This window comes from Dromiciops gliroides, chromosome 2, assembly GCF_019393635.1.
Source record: "Dromiciops gliroides isolate mDroGli1 chromosome 2, mDroGli1.pri, whole genome shotgun sequence".
In the NCBI taxonomy this organism is placed as follows: Eukaryota; Metazoa; Chordata; class Mammalia; order Microbiotheria; family Microbiotheriidae; genus Dromiciops; species Dromiciops gliroides.
In genome coordinates, this window is record NC_057862.1 from 214,317,171 (window position 1) to 214,342,018 (window position 24,848).

The window sequence follows — 24,848 nt, forward strand, 5'->3', positions numbered from 1 at the left end:
CCCAGATCGTCCTGATATTTCAGTCAAGTGGTCTCTCCACTGCATTCCCTCATTGCCCATATCTCCTGATTCTCAGGGCAGTGCACCTTCAAAAATACCAAATGAGTTGGTATTGGCTATGTTTCCACCTTGGAATCCCAAAAGGGGATTCTCTGGGACTGGGAACTGACTGCCCCAATCAAGGAGTGGTCAGTGCTGTAGGGAAGATGCAGCCGCTACTCCTGATCATTTGCAGGGCTATTTACCAAAGAGACTCTATACTGTACCCAGCATTGCTCTTCTTCAGCATGGGACATGTGTAAAGCCCTGAGGCTAATTGATCATATGATCCCTGTGTGGAAACATGAAGGGATGTGTTAACCGAAGCACTATGGGTAGAACTTCTTGGACACTAAGAGCAGCAGCCAGATTTGGAAAGAAGGAACTTTCCTTTTATTTTTTTTAATGTATTTAATACCTGGGGTAACCTCTTAGTTAAAAGGCAGAGCCTAATTGTTATCCAAGGAAACATCTCCCATTAGCATTTCATCCCTCTACAGTGTGAAAGGAAAGAGGAGTTTATTGAAAAAATCAAACAGCTGGACATCGAAACCCAGGCTGGGATTGTGGCACACATCCAAGAGGTAGGGTTTGTTGTTCCTTTCTTAGCCTTTGTGGGATGGGCTGTGTTATTATGGGTACTTTTCTGTGGGGTACTGTGCCAGTGGTGATTGTGAGGTTTTAGCTCTTAATAATGGGTTTATTTAAGGTCAGCATCATTTGTAATGATTTTTATTCATTTGGAATTTCAGCCAGGATAGACAGAATAATTATGTTTGGAAATATGGACATTAGCCAGTTAAAATATGGATTTGTACTGTGTACGTACACGTACACGTACACACACACACACACTCACATACATAAACTTACACACACACTCACATACACACACACACACCCTTCTTTTTTTGAGCCCTCAATTAAACCTCCTTTTGTTTCCTACTTATTACCTAATATGGGCTCAGACTATTTTTAAGAGTGATGCTGTCAGTTGGTTTAGGCTCAGAATTGATTTACATACTTCTAAAATGTACTCTGGCAAATGTCACTCTGCTTTCAAATATTCATTTCTTTTTAAAGAAAAAAAGACTCTGCTACTGTCAGTAGCAAGGAGAAAAGACACTGACTTGCTGTCATTGTTAAAGGTGAAACCAGAAAGTTCTAGAAGAGCTGCTCTTCATCCCCAGCCTGACCCCAATGCCCCAAGAGCAAGCTTAGGTGTTTCTGGTGTGTGTACGTGTGTGTTCAAATGTATGTGTCTGCAGGTTTGCCTTGGTGAGCCAACCATTTTCCTGTAGCTGTCACACTCTTGAGAGGATAATTGGGAGCCTTTTACTTTCCCCCCCAATCTTGATCAAGGAAGATAACACTATAACTGCTGTTGTTACTCCTATAACTAATAATAGTAATGATCATTATAACCATTTGGAGTTCTTTGAAAAGGATACTTGTAAGGAATGCTATAGACAAAGAACTAGAATCCTACTAATAATTAGCTGGTTGATTATAAATAAAAAAACAAACTTGGTAAACTTGAGAGTATGGGTTGGGGGGGGCGGTATTGTGATTCGGGGCAGAGAGGGTAATTGAGAAAAGGAATCTGCTTAGTGTTGTAAAACTGATTTTAGTTTTAGAATCTTGACTGGCCAGTGAAAATCTTTTTTTTTTTTCAATAATGTACCCAGGTATTTTCAGGGCAAGTGTGGCTTTATTCAATGAGCTTATTGTAAGATAATTTGAAGTTCTACCTCTTTCTGACCCCATTTGGCAAATTGTCTCAGTGATGGGATTAATAATTCACCTGCCTTCCAAATGAGACAGGTGTTCAGCAGAAATTTAAAGCCCCCACCTTACATTTGTTCTGATCCATTTACCATTACCAATTCCCTGCTCATAATTAACTTGAGCCCTATTCTTTTCTCCCCCCTTTCCCAGAACCCCCACCTCACCCTCATCAACAGTATCTGTGGTTGTTTGCAGGTGACCCAGAACCAAGAAAATGTGTTTGACTTGCAATGGTTGGAATTGCCAGACATGGCCCCGGAGGAGCTGGAGTCTCTCTCCAGGAACATGGTGTTTCACCTCAAACGGCTAATCGATGAGAGAGATGAATGTACAGAAGTATGTCTGGGGGGGGGGGTCCCCCCAATACTAGAAAGAATGGCCTGGCAGAGGATAGGGAGGGATTGTGCAGGAAAGTCACAGTAGACTTCTGATAGTAACAGTCTTTGCCAGACCATTGCTAGCTCTGCTGTCTTTTCCTCTGAGACATGGTTTTTTAAAAATTTTCTTTTTCTAATATTAATTTCTCTTCGACCATTTAAGACTCATCTAATTTAATATCCCCTCTTCCTTCTCTCCTCTCACTCTCTGATCCACATCTATAACCATGTACTTTAGAACTGAAGGGCCCCAGGGGAATATCTTGTCAGTCTCTCTACAAGAGCTACTGAGGGTCATAGATAAAGCAATGGATTTGGCATCAGAAAGACCTGAGTTCAAATTCACTTCAGATGCTGCTGTGTGAACCTGGGCAGATGATTTAATCCCTCTGAGATTCTGTTTCCTCACCAATAAAACTAGAGCCTGGACTCAGGGGCCATTAAGATCACTTCTACCTCTGAATCTATAATACTATGACACGTGAAATCATATGAAGGGAATTAAACATAAAAGTGGTTTGGAGGGAGCCATTACTGAATGGCCCTGGGCAAGTCACTTAACTCTCCTCTTCAGTTTGCTCATCATAAAATGACTTATGAGCCTCTCAGGGTCCTTTCCAGATCTAAATTTATGATCCTGTGCTCATCCTTTCTTCCCTTCTCTCTCCTCCCCTCCTAACTGAAGTTAATAGTGGACCTCACCCAGGAAAGAGATTATCTGCAGTCTCAGCAGCCACCCAGCCCCCTGAAACTGTCCAGCACTGACTCCACCCCCAGCCCAACCAGTAGCCTCTCTAGCGAGGACAAGCAGCATCTGGCGGTAGAACTCGCTGACACCAAGGCCAAGCTTCGGAGGGTCCGGCAAGAATTGTAAGTCATCAGTAAACTTGTCCCCTCATCCAAGAGCCTGGAGTTGTGTTTTAAGTTTTTGTTTAGTTTGCGTGATGGCTGAATTCCATTGGATGTGTCTGTTACATTATTTACTGTGTTGCTTTTCTTTTTTAATTTAATGTTTTCTTTTTTCCCAATAACATGTAAAAACAATTCTGAAAATTTGAGTTCCTCAATTCTCTCCCTCCCTCCCCCCCACTTGAGAAGAAAAACAATTTGATATATTATACACGTGCAATCATGTGAAACTTGTTTTTCGAAAAACATATACACACAAGCATTCTCTCTTTTATCACTTCCTCCTCCCTCCCAATCCTCCCAACAAAGTGGGGGCTGAATTATTGTTATACAAGGTGTCCTAAAAGTCTTAAGGTGATTTTAAGTGTTAAACTTAAGACTGCCAGAAAACTTTTGGGACCCTGTTTAACAAACAGTTGAAAAAGAAAAAAAAAAAAAAACCAAACAGTTGGTGGGGATTTTTGTTAAGATTTAAATTCAAAAAAGCTTTACAACTTTTGGAACACTTTATATTTTCTCAATTGGAGACAAACAAATAGTTTTTCTAAAAGTGCCCCACCTCCCTTTGACTACTTTGTCTTTCCTATCATTGGTTGGTTTTCAGAATGGTCTCTATCTCTTCTCTCCCTTATCTTGGGGTTGCTGTCTGCTCCTCCACCTTCAGTGGTTCGTCCCATAACCTCTCTGTTATGAGGGAAGTGGGCTGGAGGAGATGGTTGCCACAGGAACTCAAAGCCCTGTGACCAGGCCTTTGTCTTAAGAATGATTTGTGGAAAGGAGTTCTTCTGGATACAGGTAGTACCTTGGCAGGGGATCTGTTGTGCCTGATGGGACGTGAGCTTAGGGAAAGGCCAGAAGAAAACAGAAGGAATTCATAAGGAAGACTCATTTCTGCAAACTCCATTTACATGGATGGATTTTCCCAAAGGACCTGATTTCCTTCCCCCTTACTACTCCCTCTCCAATCCTGTTCACAGTCGTGGTGGAAACAGCAGAGCCCCGTCCAATTAATTGTTGGTATTGTTATCTCTTTGAGTTCTTACCCCTAATCTCTTACTTCAGGGAGGAGAAATCAGAGCAGCTCGTTGATGCCCGGCATGAAATTGATCAGCTGGTGCTGGAACTGCAGAAAATCAAGCAGGAGGTAAGGAAATATTTATTAAGCACCTACTGTGTACAGAACTGTGTTTCAGCATTAAGAGTTAGAGATGTGGGGTTGTGAGGGTTGACCAGTGTTATCCTTTAATAATAAAAGCCAGGAAATTAAGGAGTGCTTCATTGGGAGTTTTTTGGTTTTTGTTTTTCAAACAAAAGCACATTTGTTTCCCATTATGTTCTCTTAAGAGTCTTCTGAGAGTAAAGCTGAAAATAATAAGAACTACAGTAGTGATTGCTGTCTTGTATAGCATTGTTCTGTGCCCAGACATCTACTTGGTAATGGTTGGTATACAGTTTCTTTAGGCACCAGGATTTTCCTTTTCCCTGAAATTCCTGGATACCTTTAGTTACCCATGTTTCCATTTTCAAGGGATAGATCCTTCTCTCACTAGCTCCTTTCTAGCTAATATTCCGTAACTCTAGTTAACATTCCTTAACTTCTGAAGGTAATGTGGTGCTCGGTTTTCTTCTGTCATTGTCCATCTACCCAGAATATCCACCTTGGGGCTGATGCCCGGTCTGCACGAGCCTACCGGGATGAACTGGATTCTTTGAGAGAGCGGGCCAACAGAGTGGAGAGGCTTGAAATGGAATTGGTCCGGTGTAAGGAAAAACTGCATGATGTGGATTTCTATAAAGCTCGGATGGAGGTGAGGCTGATTACTAAGTAGCAGTTGTCCTGGGTGGGGGTGGGGCGGTACCGCTTTCTGGAGGCCTGGTTGTGACCCCTGGTTTGTCATCAGAAGCATATTTGGATGGCTCTGTCTGTATTCTCCTTTGAAGAGGAGCATCAGTGAAGGGTTCATATAGGTACTGTCTCTGCACTTTAGAACCGGTGCAGACCCCCTCAAAGTATCCCTCTCATTTTTCTATTCAGAAGTGCCCTGGACTGGGAGTCAAGAGAAACTAGGTTCAGATCCTGATCTGAACATTTAATAATTATGTGTCCCAAGGCAAATGACTTAACCTCTCTTTGCTTCAGTTTCCTCTTGTGTAAAATAGGAGGCCTGGTTGGAATTGATGGCCTCTCTTCTAGTTATAAATCTGATCCTTCTCTCCATCAAAGCCTGCAGTGGCAGTGTGTGGAGGTGTGGGGCACTTTGGTACTGCAATCTGATGTTAAAGATGGATAACATTGATGGGAGTGGCCTCAGTTTCTCCTTTTCCTCACCTGAAGCTTCAAGGAAGATCCTTTCATTTCAATTCAGTAAACATTTATGGAGGCCCTGTTATATACGCTTGATGCAACGGACTAGGTGCTCAGGAGAGAATGATAAGACATGACCTTTGCCTGCTGGAGTTGATGTTTTTAGTAGACAAGAAAAGACACAAACAGACTAAAATAAGATAACCGTGAAAAGGGGTGAGAAGTACACATTTCCCCCCTACCCATCACTTTGCAGTGTCTGTCTTGACTCAAATTTGAACTTATTGCTGAGAAGCAGCAGCTAAGGGGAAAATACTATTTTCAGGATAGTATTTTATATACTATACAGTATTGAGAGAAAAGACCAGTTTTGGACTCTTCTCAGAGTCCTGGGGACAGACAGTGGGTTTAGTTTCAAACCCTGATTTAAGTTTTGTTTCTTGAAAAATTATGTATGTTAAAACACCATTGTTCTAAGGAGCGTACACTCTTGCCCAGAATAGGTTATGGCCTGGTATCATTTTTTTGACAATCTGATTGGTCGACTGGGACAATCTGATTGGTTGTTACTGTATGTAAATGGGGATAGTAAATTCTGTGATGTGATTGGTTGGGAGGGATCCTTGGGTGGGTATAAATAGCTGTGTGAGACGTCATTAGGTGCACTATCCAGCTCATTCAGAAGAGTGTCCGTCTTTGCAAAGATGAAATAAAGAAGCCTTCAACCACATTCTGCTGCCTGCTTAGATTATTTGAGTTGCTTGCAACACTTGAACTGCAACACTTATTTGAGCTGTTACCTGTGTTTCTAACAGTATCTAGAAAATAAGGAGAATGAAAGCTAGGACAGAGATGGGCAAACTAATTAGAAAAAGTCAGAAAACTTGAGGTTCTTTGTTTTCCTAGTTCTGTTACCTTGAGCAAGGTCCTCTCTGGATCTCAGTTTCTTCTCCTACAAAATCAAAGATTTGGAATTCCTGTGAAGACTTTTTTCCACTTTTCCTTGAATGAGAAAGATTGGAGGTAACCTAGAAACATCATAAATAGTTTTTTTCTATTTCCTTGAAGGTGTATGGAGAGCTTAGAAAATGTGAACTAGATTAAATTTGGGTAAGAAGTAGATTTAACATAAATTTGACCAGCAGGGGTCATGTTCTTTGGATTTCCAAGAAATAACTCCATAATTTCTTGATTCATTTACTCATAAAATCTTTTCAGTTAACCGGTTACAGATCCGGAAAACAGCATTTTTTTTTTCCTCTTGTTAGAATGCTGTGTCCTGCTATAATGAAGTCAGATTTGTTAAGAATAGGTAAGACTGGGGCAGCTAGGTGGCGCAGTGGATAGAACACCGACCCTGGAGTCAGGAGTACCTGAGTTCAAATCCGGTCTCAGACACTTAACACTTACTAGCTGTGTGACCCTGGGCAAGTCACTTAACCCCAATTGCCTCACTAAAAAAAAAAAAAAGAATAGGTAAGACTATTTGGTTGGTGTTCTTAGTACAGAAAGAATCTGATACCATTACTTTCTGCAGTCAAAAACCCAGAGTCCTTCATGAGGTAGATGTGGAAGAGCTGATTTTTTTTAACTGTCCTTTTCTTTTTTAAAAAATATCTAATTTTTAAAAAAGTTTCCAATTACATGTAAAAACAATTTTAACATGACTTTTTCCAAGTTTTGAGTTCCAAATTCTCTCTCTCCCTCCTTTTTCCCTCCCCATTGAGAAGGCAAGCAATTTGACATAGGCTATACATGTATAGTCATCCAAAACACATTTCCATGTAAGTCATGCTGTGAAAGAAAACATAGACAAAAAAACCAGGAAAAATAAAGAAAAATTATCTTCACTCTGCATTCAGGCTCTACCAGTTCTTTCTCATCATCATAAGTTCTGGAAGATTTCTTGTTCCACAGGTCAATGAAGTAGGGTTTATCTCTTCACAGTGGAATGCTAGTGACATTGTAATTCATCCAGACCCCACTAAGAGAGAGCTGTACTATGCTGTACAAGCTGCTAGCGTGTCATCTTTGTCAGCTGAGAGTTAAGAAGGACTGCCCCCTGCCATCTTTGGTTTTGGAAGTCATCTGCTGGTCCTGATGATCATTTGTATCTGTCTGAATGCTTGTTGTGTTGGTCAAAGAAAGTTGTTTTTTTTTTAATTGCTCATTAGAAGTACTGGTTTTACCTACCATGGATCCAAGGCAGTTCTGTAGTGGTCTGCATGCATTACACTAGCTAGACTACCAGCTTAGCCAACTTGACAGGGAGGAGGACCTGTGTAATAGCTCATGTACTGGAATGAGACTCAAATGTTCCAGGCTTCTATCTATCATTACTTCAGTTTTTGGATCCATACACATGGCATCTACCCAATTAAGGATCTGGTTGCTCTTTTCTCTCCTAGATTTGTTTCCTTATTTGGGCTGGACTTAAAATATCCAATATTTATTTAGTACTTTAAACTTTACAAAACACTTTCCTTATAGCAATCTTGTAGGTAGTATGAGGGTGTTTTGTTTTTTTAATCACTGTTTTACAGATTAGTCACCGTATACTCAGATAGGTTAAGCTAGTAATAAAATTAAGACTTCGACTCTTGTATTCTGACTTGAAATCCAGTGTTTTAATATAATTAAAAAGGAAAATATTGGATGTTGGAGGGGATGTGGGAAAACTGGGATGCCGTTCCACTGTTGGTGGAGTTGTGAAAAGATCCAACCATTCTGGAGAACAATTTGGAATTATGCCCAAAGGGCTATAGAACTGTACATACCCTTTGATCCAACATTACCACTGCTAACTTTATATCCCAAAGATATCCCCCAAAAGAGAAAAAGACCTATTTCTACAAAAATATTTATAGTGGCTCTTTTTGTGGTGGCTAAGAATTAAAGGGATGCCCATCAATTGGGAAATGGCTGAATGAGTTGTGTTATATGATGGTGATGGAATATTATTGTGCTATAAGAAATGACAAGCAGGATAATTTCAGAAAGACCTTTAAAACCTTGTATGAGGGGGCAGCTAGGTCATGCAGTGGATAAAGCATTGGCCTTGGATTCAGGAGGACCTGAGTTTGAATCTGGCCTCAGACACATGATACGTACTACCTGAGTGTCCCTGGGCAAGTCACTTAACCCTCATTGCCCCACAAAAAAATAAAATAAAATAATAAAATAAAAAATAAAAATAAAGACTTGTACGAACTGATGTATAGTGCAGTGAGCAGAACCAGAAGAACAATGTGCACAGAGACAGCAATATTATTTGATGAAGAACTATGAATAATTTAACTATTCTCAGCAATACAATGATCCAAGACAGTCCCAAAGGACTAATGATGAAGCATACTATCCACCTCCAAAGAAAGAACTGATATTGATTGAATGCAAACTGAAGCATGCTATTTTTCACTTTCTTTCATTTTTTCTTTTATTCAAATTTTCTTGTACAAAATGACTAATATGGTCATGTTTTACATAATTGCACGTGTATAACCTATATCTGATTGCTTACTGCCTCAGGAGGGGGGAGAGGAGAGAAGGAAGGAGGAATAAAATTTGGAACTCAAAACTATAAATAAACATGTTTATTATTAGGAAAGAACTAAAATTATGATAGGTAGAGGTTTTTTTTTAAAAAATCCCATTGTGGTGTTTTCTCACACAGTGCTTTCTGTTTTGTACTTTGTAGTAATATGTATGGTGACTTTTGGGGAGAAAACAATACCACCATCCCAAAATATCTCCCTTATGCTCTACAAATGGTTCCCCAAATCTTATCATTAAAGCTTTATTACTTTGAATTATAACATGGTTACAGTTGAAAATGTAAATGTCCTTGGGGGAGGTAATGAGGTTGAGTTTTAGTGAACAGCTTAGCATGAATTAATTTATCAGATTCCCTTAGGGCAACAGAAATGAGAGGAATTAGATGGAAAGTTCTCAGAAATGAGATTCTGAATCCCCAAGAAGAAATTATTCTGATGAGAGAAAAGTTGAGCTGCTTTAAAGAGACTGATCTGGATATACAAAGAACTCACTGGGGATAGAGCTAGACCTTAGATCTCTATTTTCATCAGTATAGAAGACTTCTAGGTGAGGAAATTCCCTTCACCAATACAAGTCAGCCCCTTTTCTTAAAGGTATTATTTTAGTTGGCTAGAGTACTAAGAAATGAAGTGTTTTTTCTGGGCTTATACAGCTAGTATGTGTCAACATGTTAGACTTGAACCCAGGTCTTGCTGACTTTAATTTAAAATTTTTTTTTTGCGGGGTAGTGGGGGTTAAGTGACTTGCCCAGGGTCATACAGCTATTAAATGTCAAGTGTTTGAGGTCGAATTTGAACTCAGGTACTCCTGAATCCAGGGCCAGTGCTTTATCCACTGCACCACCTAGCTGCCCCCTCTTGCTGACTTTTAAACTGGCTCTCTCTTCATTTTGCCTCACTGCCTTATTGACAGACTTAGATTTTTTAAAAGACATCTATAGAAGATGGAAGCAAGGATAGGTAATTGAGGATTAATGGAAAAGAGTAGAATGATCTTGAAGGAATTGTCAGGCATCTTAAATCCCAGAATGACATGAATTTGGCAAAAAAAAAAATGCTAAGGCTGACAAAAAGCTTATATTTTTATTATTTTAAAATCTGTGTTGGAGGCAAGAGGTATATTGAAGAAAGGATGATAGGACCGCTGCTTGGGATAGAATACTATGAAAATGTTAGACACCTGTGAGAAGGCTGAAAACTTCATTTAATTTGCTTCTGTTTTTCTCTTCCAAGGATAATGATCTTTGGACCAGAAGGATAGGGGAAAATGTTATCAGGAAATGGAAGCCCAAAATAAGTGAGGGAGATGATCAGACAGTATTCAGTTGTCCTCAGTGAGTTCAAGTCAACAGGCCTAGATCATGAGCATCCTAGGGCACCGAAATAACTTGTGGCTGTCATTGCTGGGCCACAGTCAGCGATCTTTGAAAGATCTTGGAGAATGGGAGAGATGTCATAGGGCTAATACTGTACCAGTCTTGGGGGGGGAAAGGGGGAGGGAGAGAAAGTGGAATCTATAAACTGTAGACCATGGAGTCTGACTTCTGGAATTTGGCCATTAATAAATAGAACACATCGGGGGCGGCTAGGTGGCGCAGTGGATAAAGCACCGGCCCTGGATTCAGGAGGACCTGAGTTCAAATCCGGCCTCAGACACTTGACACTTACTAGCTGTGTGACCCTGGGCAAGTCACTTAACCCCCATTGCCCTACAAAAAAAATAAAAAAATAAAAATAAATAGAACACATCAAAGGGATGGTTTGTGGGCACTTAGCAAGGGAAACTGTAATTTCTGAAAGACAGCATAACTTTGTAAAAAACTGGTCATCCTGGACTTAAATGCCTTTCCTGGTTTTTTGGCAGGATAGTCAGTCTGGTTTGAATACAGAGTGTAGTAGACCTAGCATACTTAGATTTCAACAAAGCACTTGATAAAGACTTTATTGCTAAACTTATGCACAAGATAGCCTAGTTAGCCTAGATCAGGGGTTCTTAACCTGGCATCAGAGAACTCTTAAGAAATTTGGATAATTGTGTATTTTAATATAATTGGTTTTCTTTATAATTCTATGTACTTTATTAGAATGGATCCATAGGCTTTACCAGAGTGCTGAAGGGGTTTTCAGAAGGCAAGCTGTAGCAAATCTGGACAGCATACTAAAAAGCAGACACACTGGGGCAGCTAGGTGGCGCAGTGGATAAAGCACCGGCCCTGGAGTCAGGAGGACCGACCTGAGTTCAAATCTGGCCTCAGACACTTAACACTTACTAGCTGTGTAACCCTGGGCAAGTCACTTAACCCCAATTGCCTCAAAAAAAAAAAAAGGGCAGACACATTACCTTGCCAACAAAGGTCCAGTTAGTCAAAGCTGTGGTTTCTCTAGTAGCGATGTGTGATGGAGAGTTGGACTCCAAGGAAAGCTGGGTGCTGCAGAGTCTACAGTTTCAAATTGTGATGCTGCAGAAGGCTTTTGAGAGTCCCTTAGATGACAAGGAGATAAATCAATTAATATTTTAAGAATATAATTCAGGCTCTTCACTGGAAGGTCAGATACCGAAGCTGACGTTTAAATACTTTGGCCACATGATAAGAAGATGGAATTCATTGGAAACTACTCTCATGCCAAGAAAGAATGAAGGCAAGGGGGCAGCTAGGTGGCGCAGTGGATAGAGCACTAGCCCTGGATTCAGGGGCAAGTCACTTAACCCCCATTGCCCCACACACACAAAAAAAAGAATGAAGGCAAAAGGAGGAGATGGCAGAGGATGAAATGGATAGATAGTGTCATGGAAACAATGACCATTAGCTTGGACAGACTTCAGGAGACAGGGTAGGATAGAAGGGCTTCACTGAACAAGAAGAGGTCCATGAAAAAAAAATATTAAGTCCCCTGGGGCTAGATGATACAGTTATGGGGATTTGGAACTGGTTGAGTGACCATACCCAAAGAGTAATCACTGACTTCCTTATTTTTTCAAGTTATCATCTGCATCATTAATTACCACTCAGAGAAGTCATATTGTTGTTCAGTCATGTCTAACTCTTCATTGACCCCATTTGGGGTTTTCTTGGCAAAGATACTGGAGTCGTTTGCCATTTCCTTCTCCAGCTCAGTAACTGAGGCAAAGAGGACGAGGTGACTTGCCCATGATCACATAACTAGTACAAGTCGAAGACCAAATATGAACTCAGGAAGATGAGTCTTTCTGATTCTAGGCCCAGCACTCTGTCCACCGTGCCATCTAACTTCCCTCAAAGAAGTCAACTTGAACTTAACTAGCTTAATATGTTAAATATTACAAGATACTTTCCCTCAATAGCCATGTGAAATATTGTAAACATTATCCTTGTTTTATAGATGAGGAAATGGAGGCTCAGACAGCATCCCGGGGTCTGTTCTTGGCTCTGGGCTGATCAGTATTTTTTAAGAGTAGTGAAGGACATATGACATCTGGTGACTCAGTCTAAAGGGTTTCTTAGTTTTTGTGTGTATTATGAACCCTTTTAGCAGTCTGCTGAAAACTATAGATCCCTTCTTAGAACAACGCTTTTAAAATTCATAAGATGTATAATATCACAGGGGAAGCCCAGTTATATTAAAATGCCGAAAAAAATTTAATCAAATTTATGGAACCAAAATTTAAAACTCCTGGTGTGATTTTAAAAAGAATTTAAGAAAACATCAAAGGATGTGAAGGTCCAAATCAACTTTAATAGGAATAAATGTGCAGAGTTGCTTGGGTTCAAAAGCCAATCCCACTGACATACAATGTTAGATGTGTGAGTAGACAGCTAGTCTTTTGATAGAAAAAAAATTTCATTGTATTTAAAAGTTCAGTACAAGTTAATACTGTGAGGTGGTAGCCAAAAGAAAAGGGAATGCTATCTAACTCTGAATTTAGAGAGGCAGAGTACCCAGGATACAGGAGGTAATCATAGTTCTGATATACTATATCTTGGTCAGGCCATACCTGATATATACTTTGTTTAGTTCTTGGCACTATTTTAAAAAAATAAATTATTTTTAAAAATATTACCTACCTTTCCCAATGTATAACTCTCCTTATCCCTTCCAGAAAGTCATATACCTTATAATAAAGAATACAAAAGAGGAGAAAAAAGTTCAGCAAAACTAGTCAATCTATAAAATATTCTGCATATGTGCAACATTCCACAGCCAAAGTTTCCTACTTCTTCAAAGAGGGAGGCTGAGTACCATTTTAGAAAATATGATTGTTAACTTTACTTCTCTATCACCTATACTTCCTCTGTTCTATATTTCTCCCCTTCAGCCAACCCATAAAATAAAGCTTTTTTTTTTAAGAGGGAGAAGAGAAAATAAAATCCAAACCTATCAGTTCATCGGACAAAATCTCATCATATATTGGGCACCATGTTTTAAGAAAGACTTACTGGAGCAAGTTTGGAAGAAAGCAACTAGGATAATGACAGGAGTAGAGGATTACTGAAGGAACTAGGGAGAGTTTATCTTGGAAAAGAAGAGATTTAGGGGTAACATGATAGCTATTTTAAAGTATTTGAAGTGCTGTCATGTGGAAGCGAGGTTAGACTTTTTCTACTTGGCTTCAGAAGGTAGAATTAAAAACAATAGACGGAAGTTGCGGAGTAGCAGATTAAGACTTGATGTAAGATAAAACTTCATCGCAGCCTGAGTGCAGTGGGCTGCCTCAGAAGTCGTTGGGTTCCCCCTCATTAGAAGGCTTCAGACAAATGCTTGATGGCATCTTGTTGGGGAAATTGTGGACAGACTTCAGGGGCAGTTTGGACTACACTCTTTATTCATTCCCTTCTAGCTCTTAGATTTTGTGATTCTCTCCTTTGGGAGGGAGGGAAGGAGGGAGGAGACTTTTGGACATGGAGCCCACAGAGGAGACAGGAGGAGTAGTCGGAGAAGCAGGGGCATGTTCTAAACAGACCTCGAGTGTGCCATGAGTTGAATAAGACTGGAAATATCACTCTGATATGTGTGCTTGAGTCTGACTCCACAGTGGTGCGGGTCTAGGCAGCCTGCCACGCTCTAGAAGGATTCCTGGCCAAGGTAGTTGGGCACTCTGTCCCCTTCAGCACATAGGGAGGTCTGGACTCATTGTCACATAGCTCAGAGGGAATGACCAAAAAGTGTTGATCCAACAGGATACATTTTCTCAAAGCTACAACCACTCAATTAGCAGTTTATTTTTTTAAAGATATGCAAAGTATGCCTTCCAAATGTAAACCTATATATTTTATATGTATTTATATTTAAACATAAATATATTAAAATTTTTAAAAGATGCAATATCACCATCCCACCCACCCCTAGAGGGTGATAGTAGAGAAGGACTATGAAAGTTATATGGCAGTAATATTCAGCATCTGACCTGGGCAACTCAAGGTAGCAGAAGTAGCCCATCAGAATAGAATTCCTCATCATTTCAGATTTAAATGGCTTTTATGAGAAATTTTGTCCCACTGGGGTGAAATTATGCCTGGTAGCTTTCTCTGCAGAATGTTATGTATAACTTGAAATCTAGACTGCTACAGAGACCTGGGTGACACATTTAAACAGCCGCCCCCATCAGGGACATACCAGTGATAGGATTGTTCCTTCAGGAAATACCGATGGGATTTAGATGAAATCCTGGCATTTCTGTCTGTGTTCAAAGGAATGGAAAAACAACATTGCCTTTTTTTAAACCCCATCTATACACAGTTGGCTATAATAATTGAACTATCCCCTTCTATATTTGTGCATGTATACACATATGCACATGTATTTAATGTAACTGTATACATGTGTGCATATATAAACACATAACACATGATATTTCTGGATGCATATACACATAGTAAATGATTTCTTCTATAATGGGAGTGACTAAGGACATTGATTATTTAAAACCATTGTGTTTGGGTTTGGACTGCGTAAGGGTATAGTGAAAATTTAGTGTCCTAATTATGTTTTATATTGACTAATGGATATATTTCGAAAGGGGTGCTGTGCTAGAAGGTGGAAGCTCATCCTCTCTGACCCTCTGGGACCCTTTTTGGACTTTCACTGCCTCATGTATAAAATGGGAGAGATGATGCCTTCCCTGCAGGAAACGAGGGGGCTAGTTATATCAGACATTCTCTTGAAGGCTATTTTCCACTAATATCGATGTATCTCATAAATCTGAAAATGAATGGACCAGTGATTTCACTGTTATAGAGAAATCCCTGGTGTGGAAATTCTCTCATTAGTGGCTGACGTTTATGTTAGCAAAGCACTTTGCATGTTATCTTATTTGATCTTCAAGACAACCAACCATTCATTAAACAAGTATTAAGTACCTGATGTCACCTCCAGGGTCAGGGTGGAGGGGACCTTTCGGTTGTGTCCTTGACACATTCACAGCCTCCTGCACACTCTGGGTGCAGTGTCTCTGGAAAATATGACAACTATAGAAGGCAGGTTTAGTTGGATTCAGGGCAACATTTCCAGGCACTGTGGTAAGCACTAGGGATACAAAATGAGGCAAAAGGGGCAGCACCAGCTCTGGATTCAGGAGGACCTGAGTTCAAATCCCACCTCAGACACTTGACACTTACTAGCTGTGTGACCCTGGGCAAGTCAGTTAACCCCAATTGCCTCACCAAAAAAAAAAAAAAAAAAAGAGGTAAAAGACAGGCCTGGCCCTCAGGAAGCTCACGATCAAATGGGTGAGACAACATGCAAACAATATATACAAACAAGCAACATACAAGATAAATAACAGAGGGAATACACTAGGACAATACTATGAGGAAGGTTTTATTCTCATTTTACAGATGAGGAAGATGAGACAAGGTTAAGTGAATTCCTCAGGGTCATAATCAAGTATTTGAGGTAGGATTTGGACTCAGATCTTCTGACTCTAGGTCCAGCATCTTATCCACTGCACCCCCTAGCTGCTTCTTAGCAATTACCTCTATCAGCGTAGGTCTGTGCTTTCCTTCTCTGCAACTTAATCTTTTAAAAAAAATTAAATTTTTTACATTCATTTAAATAATTTTTGAATTCCAAAATTTTCTCCTTGCCTCCATTCCCTCCCCTACTCATTGAGAAGGCAAGGAGTATAATTTATTATTTATTAGACGTGTGAAGTCATGCAAAACATATGATCCATGTCTGCAACTTAATCTTAGCTGCTTAGAGCAAAGAGAGGTCAGTGACTTGCTTAGGGTCACAAGGCAGCATTTGTCAGAAGAGCACTTGAATCCACATCCTGGCAGCATAGAGGGAACTTGACTCAGAGTCAGGCAGACTTGGGTTCAGATCCCACTTCAGACAGTATGTGTTCAGCCTTAGTCAAGTCGGGTGATTTCTCTGAATTTTAGTTTCCCATTTTGTAAAATGAAGGAATTCGACTAGATGACTTCTACAGTATATTCCCACTCCAAATCTTATGGATGTCTGTTTTAAAACTAATTTATATTCCCTGAATATAGACCAATTCATTTAATTCATGTGCAACCCAGATGTGTATTGGCTCTGTTGGCAAGCCATCTTGAGATTTTAAAAAATTGGTCTTGGATAATCCACAGAGTGAATGTGGAAATAATAAGAAGTGCAGTTTATAGTTAATTGTGTGTGTATGTATACCCTCCCATATATATACTCACAATATATATGCATACACATATATATGTATTTATATACACATATATATATATTCGTGTGCATGCACACACACATACACACATATATTCAGCAAGTATAATAAGGTATGTAAATGTGATTTGCCAACCATAAAGTACTTTATGAATATCAAGCATTATTATTTAATTCTTCCATATCCTTTAGGCAGGGGTGTGCTGAAACTAACTTGTACCAACTCTCAAGACCCAGTAGTTAAATTTTCAGTTTGAGCATTTATACCTTGGAAATTGGAAGACACTACAAATCAGAACTTGATTAATCATTTTGTTGATTGTCTCAACTTAAGAAAATAAGGGAGAATGTTAAGAATATAGATTAAACTTTAAAGTATGTCATGAGTACTTTTTGATGGAGAGCTGGTTGTTAAATATTTAACAGCACACCTCTGCTTGGGACATAAATTTTTAAAAATACTCTAATACGTGAAAACATGCATAATTTCACTAGCATGGCTCCTTATCTCACTGATGTAAATCTTAATGCTGTCACACCTCAGGGGATAGTTTTTTTGAGTTGCTGTGACCCAAAGAAAGATTTATCACCTCCTATTATAGCCAACCTTCTGGTGATGATCTTGTTTCAGCTAAGACACATAAATAACCAAGACACAAGATTATTCAGTTGTGTATTAGAGACATAGTCACAAAGAACTGTGTGAGAGTTCAGGGAAAGGTCGTTAATGGCAGGAAAATTAGGAAGCCCTTCACGGAGGAGGCAACATTTGAATTGGGATTTAATGGTTGGGAAGGAGGGGGAACAACATCCCATGCTTAGAGAATACTGTGAGTAGAGATAGAGAAAACCCTTGAATGTTTGAGGAAGAGAATGTTTCAGCATTATGGCTTAGCTGAGATACTGAGTTCATGGAAAAAAGTGATGAGATAAGCCTGGTTGTGTAGGAGGGCACCAGGTGCAGAGGATGCTAAATACTCTGTTAAATTACCATCCTCTAGATTTTTAAAAATCCTATTTTATAATGCAAAAAGGTCAAAGGAAAAGCAAACAACTGGGATGCATGATGAATTCTAGTGATCCAACATACTTATTAGATGGAGGGATATGTACTAGATTAGATTCAGTCAGAACTGGTGGGGTGGTGGCCAGACTCACAGCAGAATTATTCATGGTTCACTGTCAGCGGGGCAAGAGTGGGATCCCCCCACCATCTGTGCTTGGCCCTGTATTGTAAACATTTTTATCAGTAACTTAAGTAAAGGTATAATACACAATTTACAGAAGACATCGAGCTAGGAGGAGGAATAGTTAATACACTGGGTAACAGAATCAGAATCTAAAATGATATTGGCAGGCTGGAATTTAGGGCTGAGTCTAATCAAATGAAATATGATAAGGATTGATGTCAAGTCTTATACTTGAAATAATGATAATAATAAATAACATTTATATATCACTTTAAGGTTTGTCTAGAGCTTTACATAGGTTATCTCGATTGATCTCATAAAAAAAACCCATAAGGTAGGTGCTTATTATCATAATCTCCATTTTATAGATGAGGAAACTGAAGTGCCGAGAGGTTTGTTTTGCTCAGTCTCATGGCTACTGAGTGTCCGAAGCAGTATTTCAGCTGAGGTGTTCCTGACTCCAGGTGTAACACTATTGTGCCCACTCATCTTGGTAATTATAGAGTGGGGAAAACATGGATTATCTTTCATTCTTCTCTATCCCCTCCAAAAACAGGGGGCGGGGGGAATCTGATTTTTAGTGGATTTCTAGTACACTATATGTCTGCTTTATAATATAGAAGGAAAAAATGGTGAATTCAATCATGGCTGCATTAAGAGGGTTGTAGCTCCCAAGGAAAGAAATAGTCTTGCTATATTATGCTCTGCCCTCTTCATCTCTTTTCTGGAGTACCATGTTCAGTTCTGGACACCACAATTTAAAAAGGACATCCGTAATCTGAGGAGCTTTTCAAAGGGAGGGCAATCAGGATAGTGAAGGAACTTGAGTTCCTGAGGCTGTGTTTATGGAGCTGGGACATTTAACCTGGGGAACAGAAAACTCAGAGGGGGCACGAGAGCTGTATTTAAACATGAAGGGCTTTCTTGTGGAAGAGGGATTTTTAGACTTGTTTGTTTTTGCCCCAAAGGGAAGAATCTGTTGCTGGGGCTGGGAGTCGCAAAGAGGGACATTTCATTCTAGATGGCAGGAAAAGCTTCCTAACAGTCTGTGCCTGACTAAAGTGGAATGGGGTATTACAAGAAGTGGTGGGGGCAGCTAGATTGCGCAGTGGATAGAGCACCGGCCCTGGAGTCAGGAGTACCTGAGTTCAAATCCAGCCTCAGACACTTAACACTTACTAGCTGTGTGACCCTGGGCAAGTCACTTAACCCCACTTAAAAAAAAAGTGGGTTTCTTCTCCCAGGGTAGTCGTCGTCTTCTCCTCCTCCTCCTCCTCCTCCTCCTCCTCCTTCTTCTTCGGCAATTGGGGTCTGAGGCAGGATTTGAACTCAGGTCCTCCAGACTCCAGGACCAGTGCTCTATCCACTGTGCCACCTAGCTGCCCCCCAGGGTAGTCTTCTTCAAGCAGGGACTGACTGGTCATTTGTCATTTATATTGTATTGAGTATTCCTTCCCTCAAGGACTGGGAGTAGATGGCTGACAGCTGAGGTTTCTTTCATCTCTCTAATTCCATGATGCTGTGAAATACTTTTAATAGTAAACCAGGGAGAAGTACTTAAAATTTCATAGGGATTTGAATAAACTAATATTTGCTTGGATAAATCCGTTTTTACTGCATTACATCTTAAAACATTGACCCAGCTGTCTTTAAAACAAACAAAAAAAGCCAGTTTAAAAAAATTCAGGGCTTTTCCAATGTTATTTCTGGAGTTCATGTCAATTGCTGTATGTACCATGAAAGGGGTCCAATTAATGTCCATTTATTTGGATATATTTATTGCTGCTTAACAAGAGAAATCCCTCCCAACCTCTGATCTTGGAAATAAAATGAATAAAATTACAGATTAGGGAATATTTTATTGTTCCTGTTGGGGATGAGATCTGTGTTTACCTTGGGGGAAAGGCTTGATGGTCATATGTTTTTGAACTTTTGGTCAACAATATAAATGCTTAATAAATACCTGTTTCAAAAGCTTTGTGTAGCTCCTAGTTATATTTACACAATTTTTAAAAAATACATGCATTATCCATGGTTTCAGGAAGTGGAAGAGATTAATTTTACAGGGTCATCTGTGTTTGAACCTGGTCTTTTGTTTCCCTTTGAAAACATCCATATTTGTCTCTGTTCTGCCGGTAGGGCAGATGAGAAGGTTTCGTGGGAGCTGTGAGCAAAAGCAGAAATTCCCCAGAAGATTAGCCCTTTTTCCGGTTTCCTTGTCATTTGCTTGTAGATGAATCCCCTATCGTCCTCAAAGGTTAAGAAAGCCTACATTGAAAAGACAGTCTTCTTGGTTATTTGTGAGAATTCTATCTGTCTAGTTAGGTTGAGCAACCAACCAACAGTTACTAAGCATCAACTGTGGAGGATCCAAAGTTTAAAGAAGAGATGGTTCCATTCTATGTATGTATTGCCTCTGATACAGTGCACTGATACAACTTGTTTTCCAGCTAGTTGGTTTTGTGTGGGGGAGGGGGGGGGAGAATCTCTAGAGCAGTGAGTCTAATTTCTTTTTCTTTTAATTCTTATTTATTTGTTCTTTTTTTTTTTTTTTGCGGGGCAATAGGGGTTAAGTGACTTGCCCAGGGTCACACAGCTAGTAAGTGTCAAGTGTCTGAGGCCGGATTTGAACTCAGGTCCTCCTAAATCCAGGGCTGTTGCTTTATCCACTGTGCCACCTACCTGCCCCCTATTTATTTATTCTTGACATTAAAAAAATTTCTTTGAGGTCCAGATTCTTTCCCTCTTTTCAGCCTACCAAGAATTCAAGTTAGACATTATACATGTGAAATCTAGTTGAGAGTCTTCTAATCAGTGTAGTCTCATGGAAGAAATGAGTGATTGGGAGTTAGACCTGGGTTCTGTCCCATCCAACACTGCCACCATCTTACTTGGGCAAATAAGTAAAAGAGTTAGGCCTGATGATATCTTCTTTCTGTGATTCTTTGGTATCGAGAACATATCGGGGATGAGTCTATCATTGTAAATACATTTAGTCAAAACTCCTCTGAGATGTGATAAAGGTCTCCTCTGAACTTCATTACTCCAGAGAATGTTGTTGAAGGTTCTCATGCTATTTCTGCCATTTTAAGAATGGATATCTGTTTCCTTAGCTATGTTATTTTTCTTTAAGCGGTCTTCTCTAAAATGTCTTATAGCTTTTCAAACAATAAAATGTACTTTACTATATGCAGAATTCTATCTTGTGTTGAAAGGGATGTAATAAGTGTGAGGTAGAATCCCTGTCATTGAATGTGATGGATGTAATTTAGTGGAAAGAACACTGAGTCGGAAGACCTAGGTTCCAGTCCCATTTATCATGTTTATTATCTGTGTGTCTTTTGGAGCAAGTGATTTTGCTTCTCTAGGACTCAGTTTCCTCATCTGTAAAATGGGGAAGGGGGCATTTGGACAAGATGACCTCAGAAGTCCCTTAGAGCTCTAAGCCTATGATCCTAATATTAGGCTAGAATACTCTGGTGCTAGGTGCCACCTAACTGTGGCACAGAGGTCTGGAGTCAAATTTGACCTACCAGCTATGTGAACCTAGACAAGTCACTTTACCCTGTTTACCTCAGTTTACTCATCTGTAAAATGAGCTGGAGAAGGAAATGTCAAACCACTCCAGTATCTTTGCCAAGAAAACCCCAAATGGGGTCATGAAGAGTTGGACACAGCTGAAAGTAACAACGTTTTGGTGCTAGAGAAGACCTTAAGAGATCATCTTGCCATAAAGTCCTGCTCACCATATTTCAGATAAAGAAAACAGGATTGTAGAGATAGTGAATTGCCCAGAGTCTCATAGCTATTTAGTGGCAGGACCAGGACTAGAATCCAGGACTTCTGGCTTCTTGCTTACCACCTGTAAAAATAGGGCTTGACTCACCTTGGCTAAGCCTGAGATTACCAGCCCCCTTATCTGGGGTTTTTCCAGAAAAGTTGAACAATCCTGGATACTGTTGACAAGCCTAAGAGTTAGCTGGATTGAAGGAAGAAAGAGACAAGAATTAAAAGGCTAGGAGAGAGCAAAGAGGGAGAGCTATCAGATTATTTAGCCACTGATGCTTGCTTCAGATAACAGCAGTATCTCACTGAGCTTTTGGTATAATAGGAGTAGTATCATCAGTGTTTATATAGCACTTTAACATTAGCAAAGTGTTTTACAGGTATTATCTCCTTTAATCCTCACAACAGCCCTGATGAATTAGGTGCTACCCTGCAGAAGGAAAACAGCAGCTGAGAGAGCTAAAATTGACTTGTCCCACAGGTTACACACTTTGTGTCTGAGGTAGGATTTGAACTCAGATCTTCCTTTCCAAACCACTAAGAATTGTGGCAGAAAAAACCAGAGATTGGTAAGAGACCCAGTTAAGATGATCCCTCCCAAGAGCATGTAAGGATAAAACCCCAATGAGGAAAACAAACAGAACGAAACAGAAAGTCTTTTGTGATTTCTGTAACCAACTCTTTTTTTCTGTCAGTGATGGTGAATCCTCCACATTTGAACTTTTAACATCAAAGTTCCTATGTGACGCATTCAGGAAAGCAAAGACGGGAAGGGTACCTAGAATAGACCAAAGGACACAGAGGGAAGTCTGTTGAAGGCTAAAAGGGAAAAGATGCCAAAGACTTGGAAAATGTGGCATTATGATTGGGGGGGGGGGGCGGCGCGGGGAAGGTAATAGAGAAAAAAATCACAAGAACTACCAACCCATGTGCCTGTCGTCTTATCGTTATAAAATTTTTATGTGAATAAAAAGCATAATAATAGTTTACGTTTATATAATACTTGGGGCAGCTAGACGGCACAGTGGTTAAAGCACTGGCCCTGGATTCAGGAGGACCTGAGTTCAAATCCGGCCTCAGACACTTGACACTTACTAGCTGTGTGACCCTGGGCAAGTCACTTAACCCCCATTGCCTGCACACACACAAAAAAAAAACAAAACCGTTTATATAGTACTTACTGTGTGTTAGGCAGTGTGCAAAGCTCTTCACACTTCTTATCTCATTTGAGCCACACAACAACTCTGGGAGAAAGATGCTATTATTATTCTCATTTTACAGTTGAGGAAAATGAGGCAGATGGAAATTAAGTGATTTGCCCAGGGTCACATAGCTAATAAATGTCTGAGATAAGTTTTGAACTCAGGTCTTCCTGACTCCAGATCTGGTGCTCTCTCCACTCTGCCACCTAATAATCTATACATTTATAAGGGCTTACTTGAGGGATATTACAGAGGAGAGGACTGCTGAAATGGAATTAGATTCTTGGTCCCTTCCAGTCCTATGACTCAGTTTCTGGACACTGAGCACAGTTCCAGACTCATTCTGTCAGGAGGTTTGGGTGCCTCACTGTAGCTCTTCAGTGCTTGAAAGTATAGTGACAGTGTCTGAGGTGTTTAAAATGTTTCACCTACCCATCTTCTTTTAACAATTAAAAAAATTCTTAACTTAAACACCCTAAAAAATGAACATTTCTCATATATAGAACACAAAAAAGAGGATTCTGTATTAAACCATGAATTTTCATGTTGCTTGATTTTTTTTTAAAGTATGTGATAAAATGAACACATCACTTTCAAAATTACCTTGTTTGTCTGTGCTTCCTTCTGTTCTCTTAAAAATTTTTTTCTATGACCCACCCCTTTTGGCATTACTATTCTTGACCCCCTCTCCCTTCCCCAGAATTTGGTCCCCCCAGCTGTAAACAGAGAGGGGGGAAATTCCTTATAACAAAAAACATAGTCAAACAAAATAAATCTACCCAGTAGCCATGTCCAAAAAAATGTATGTCTCTTATTGCATCTTGCCTGTATCATCTCTTTGTAGGTAATAGGCTTCGTCATAAATCTTTTGGAGATGTGATTGGTTATTGCTTTGATCAGAGCTCATAGGGGTTTTTTGTTTGTTTTTATTTTTGTTTTTTGATCATAAAAGTATTTTATTATCTTCTAGTTACATATAGAGATATTTTTCAACATTTGTTTTTATAAGATTTCTAGTTTCAAATTTTTCTCCCTCCCTCCTATCCCTCCTCCCTCCCCAAGACAGCAAGAAATCTGATATAGGTTATATATGTACAATCGCATTCAACATATTTCTGCATTAGTTATGTTGTGAAAGAAGAATCAGAGCAAAAGGAAAACCCCCCCAAAAGAAAAACAAACAAAGTAGATGTAGTATGGTTCAATCTGCATCTAGATTCCACAGTTCTCTTTTTCTGGATTTGGAGAGCATTTTCCATCATGAGTCCTTTGGAACTATCTTGGACCATTGTATTGCTGAGAAGAGTCAAGCCTATCACAGTTGATCAACACACAATGCTGTTGATACTGCTGTGTACAATGCTCTTCCAGTTCTGCTCCTCTCAGTCAGCATCAGTTCATGTAAGTCCTTCCAGGTTTCTCTGAAATCCGCCTGCTTGTTTCTTACAGCACAATGGTATTCCATTACATTCATATACCACAACTTGTTAAGTCATCCCCCAATTGATGGGCATCACTTCAATTTTCAGTTCCTTGCCACCACAAAAAAAGCAGCTATAAATATTTTATTTTGTTTTAATAGTATTATTGCCCTTGTATAAATTGTTTTACTGGTTCTGCTTCCTTCACTCTTTATCCTATTGTATTATCCATGATTCTTTGAAACTGTCTCCTTCTAGCTAATTCTTCTTGAATCTTGTATTTGCATTTTGAAGTTCCTATTTGGTTCACAAGTTTTTAAATCAGAAATGCTTGAAAGCCCCTATATTCTATTAAATGTCCATATGTGATCCTGTGTTTCTTTGGTCCTTGAACTTTTTTCTCCTACTTGCCCCCCCCCCCAAAAAAGAAACTAGATTTTAGCTATGACATTCCTGGGACTTTTTCCTTTTGAGGCTCTTTTTAGGAAACAGTCAGTGGATACTTTCTGTCTTGACTTTGCCCTCTGGTTCTAATAGAGCTCGGCAGTTATTTGGGATTTCTTGAAATATGTCTTGGATTTAAAAAATATATATATTAGTATGGATTTTAGAGACTCTAATGATTCTAAGTGATCTTACCTT

General features: G+C 39.6%; 1 protein-coding gene across 1 annotated transcript in view; it reads left to right on the plus strand.

The window, feature by feature from the left end:
* Positions 1–24,848, plus strand: part of CCDC88C (coiled-coil domain containing 88C) — a 206,916-nt gene that overhangs the window by 121,235 nt on the left and 60,833 nt on the right. Inside the window, exons 6-10 of the mRNA XM_043989146.1 lie at positions 540–623; positions 2,023–2,163; positions 2,890–3,074; positions 4,176–4,257; positions 4,763–4,921. Of these exons, the coding sequence (XP_043845081.1) occupies positions 540–623; positions 2,023–2,163; positions 2,890–3,074; positions 4,176–4,257; positions 4,763–4,921 (651 nt within the window). The remainder of the gene's footprint in view (positions 1–539; positions 624–2,022; positions 2,164–2,889; positions 3,075–4,175; positions 4,258–4,762; positions 4,922–24,848) is intronic.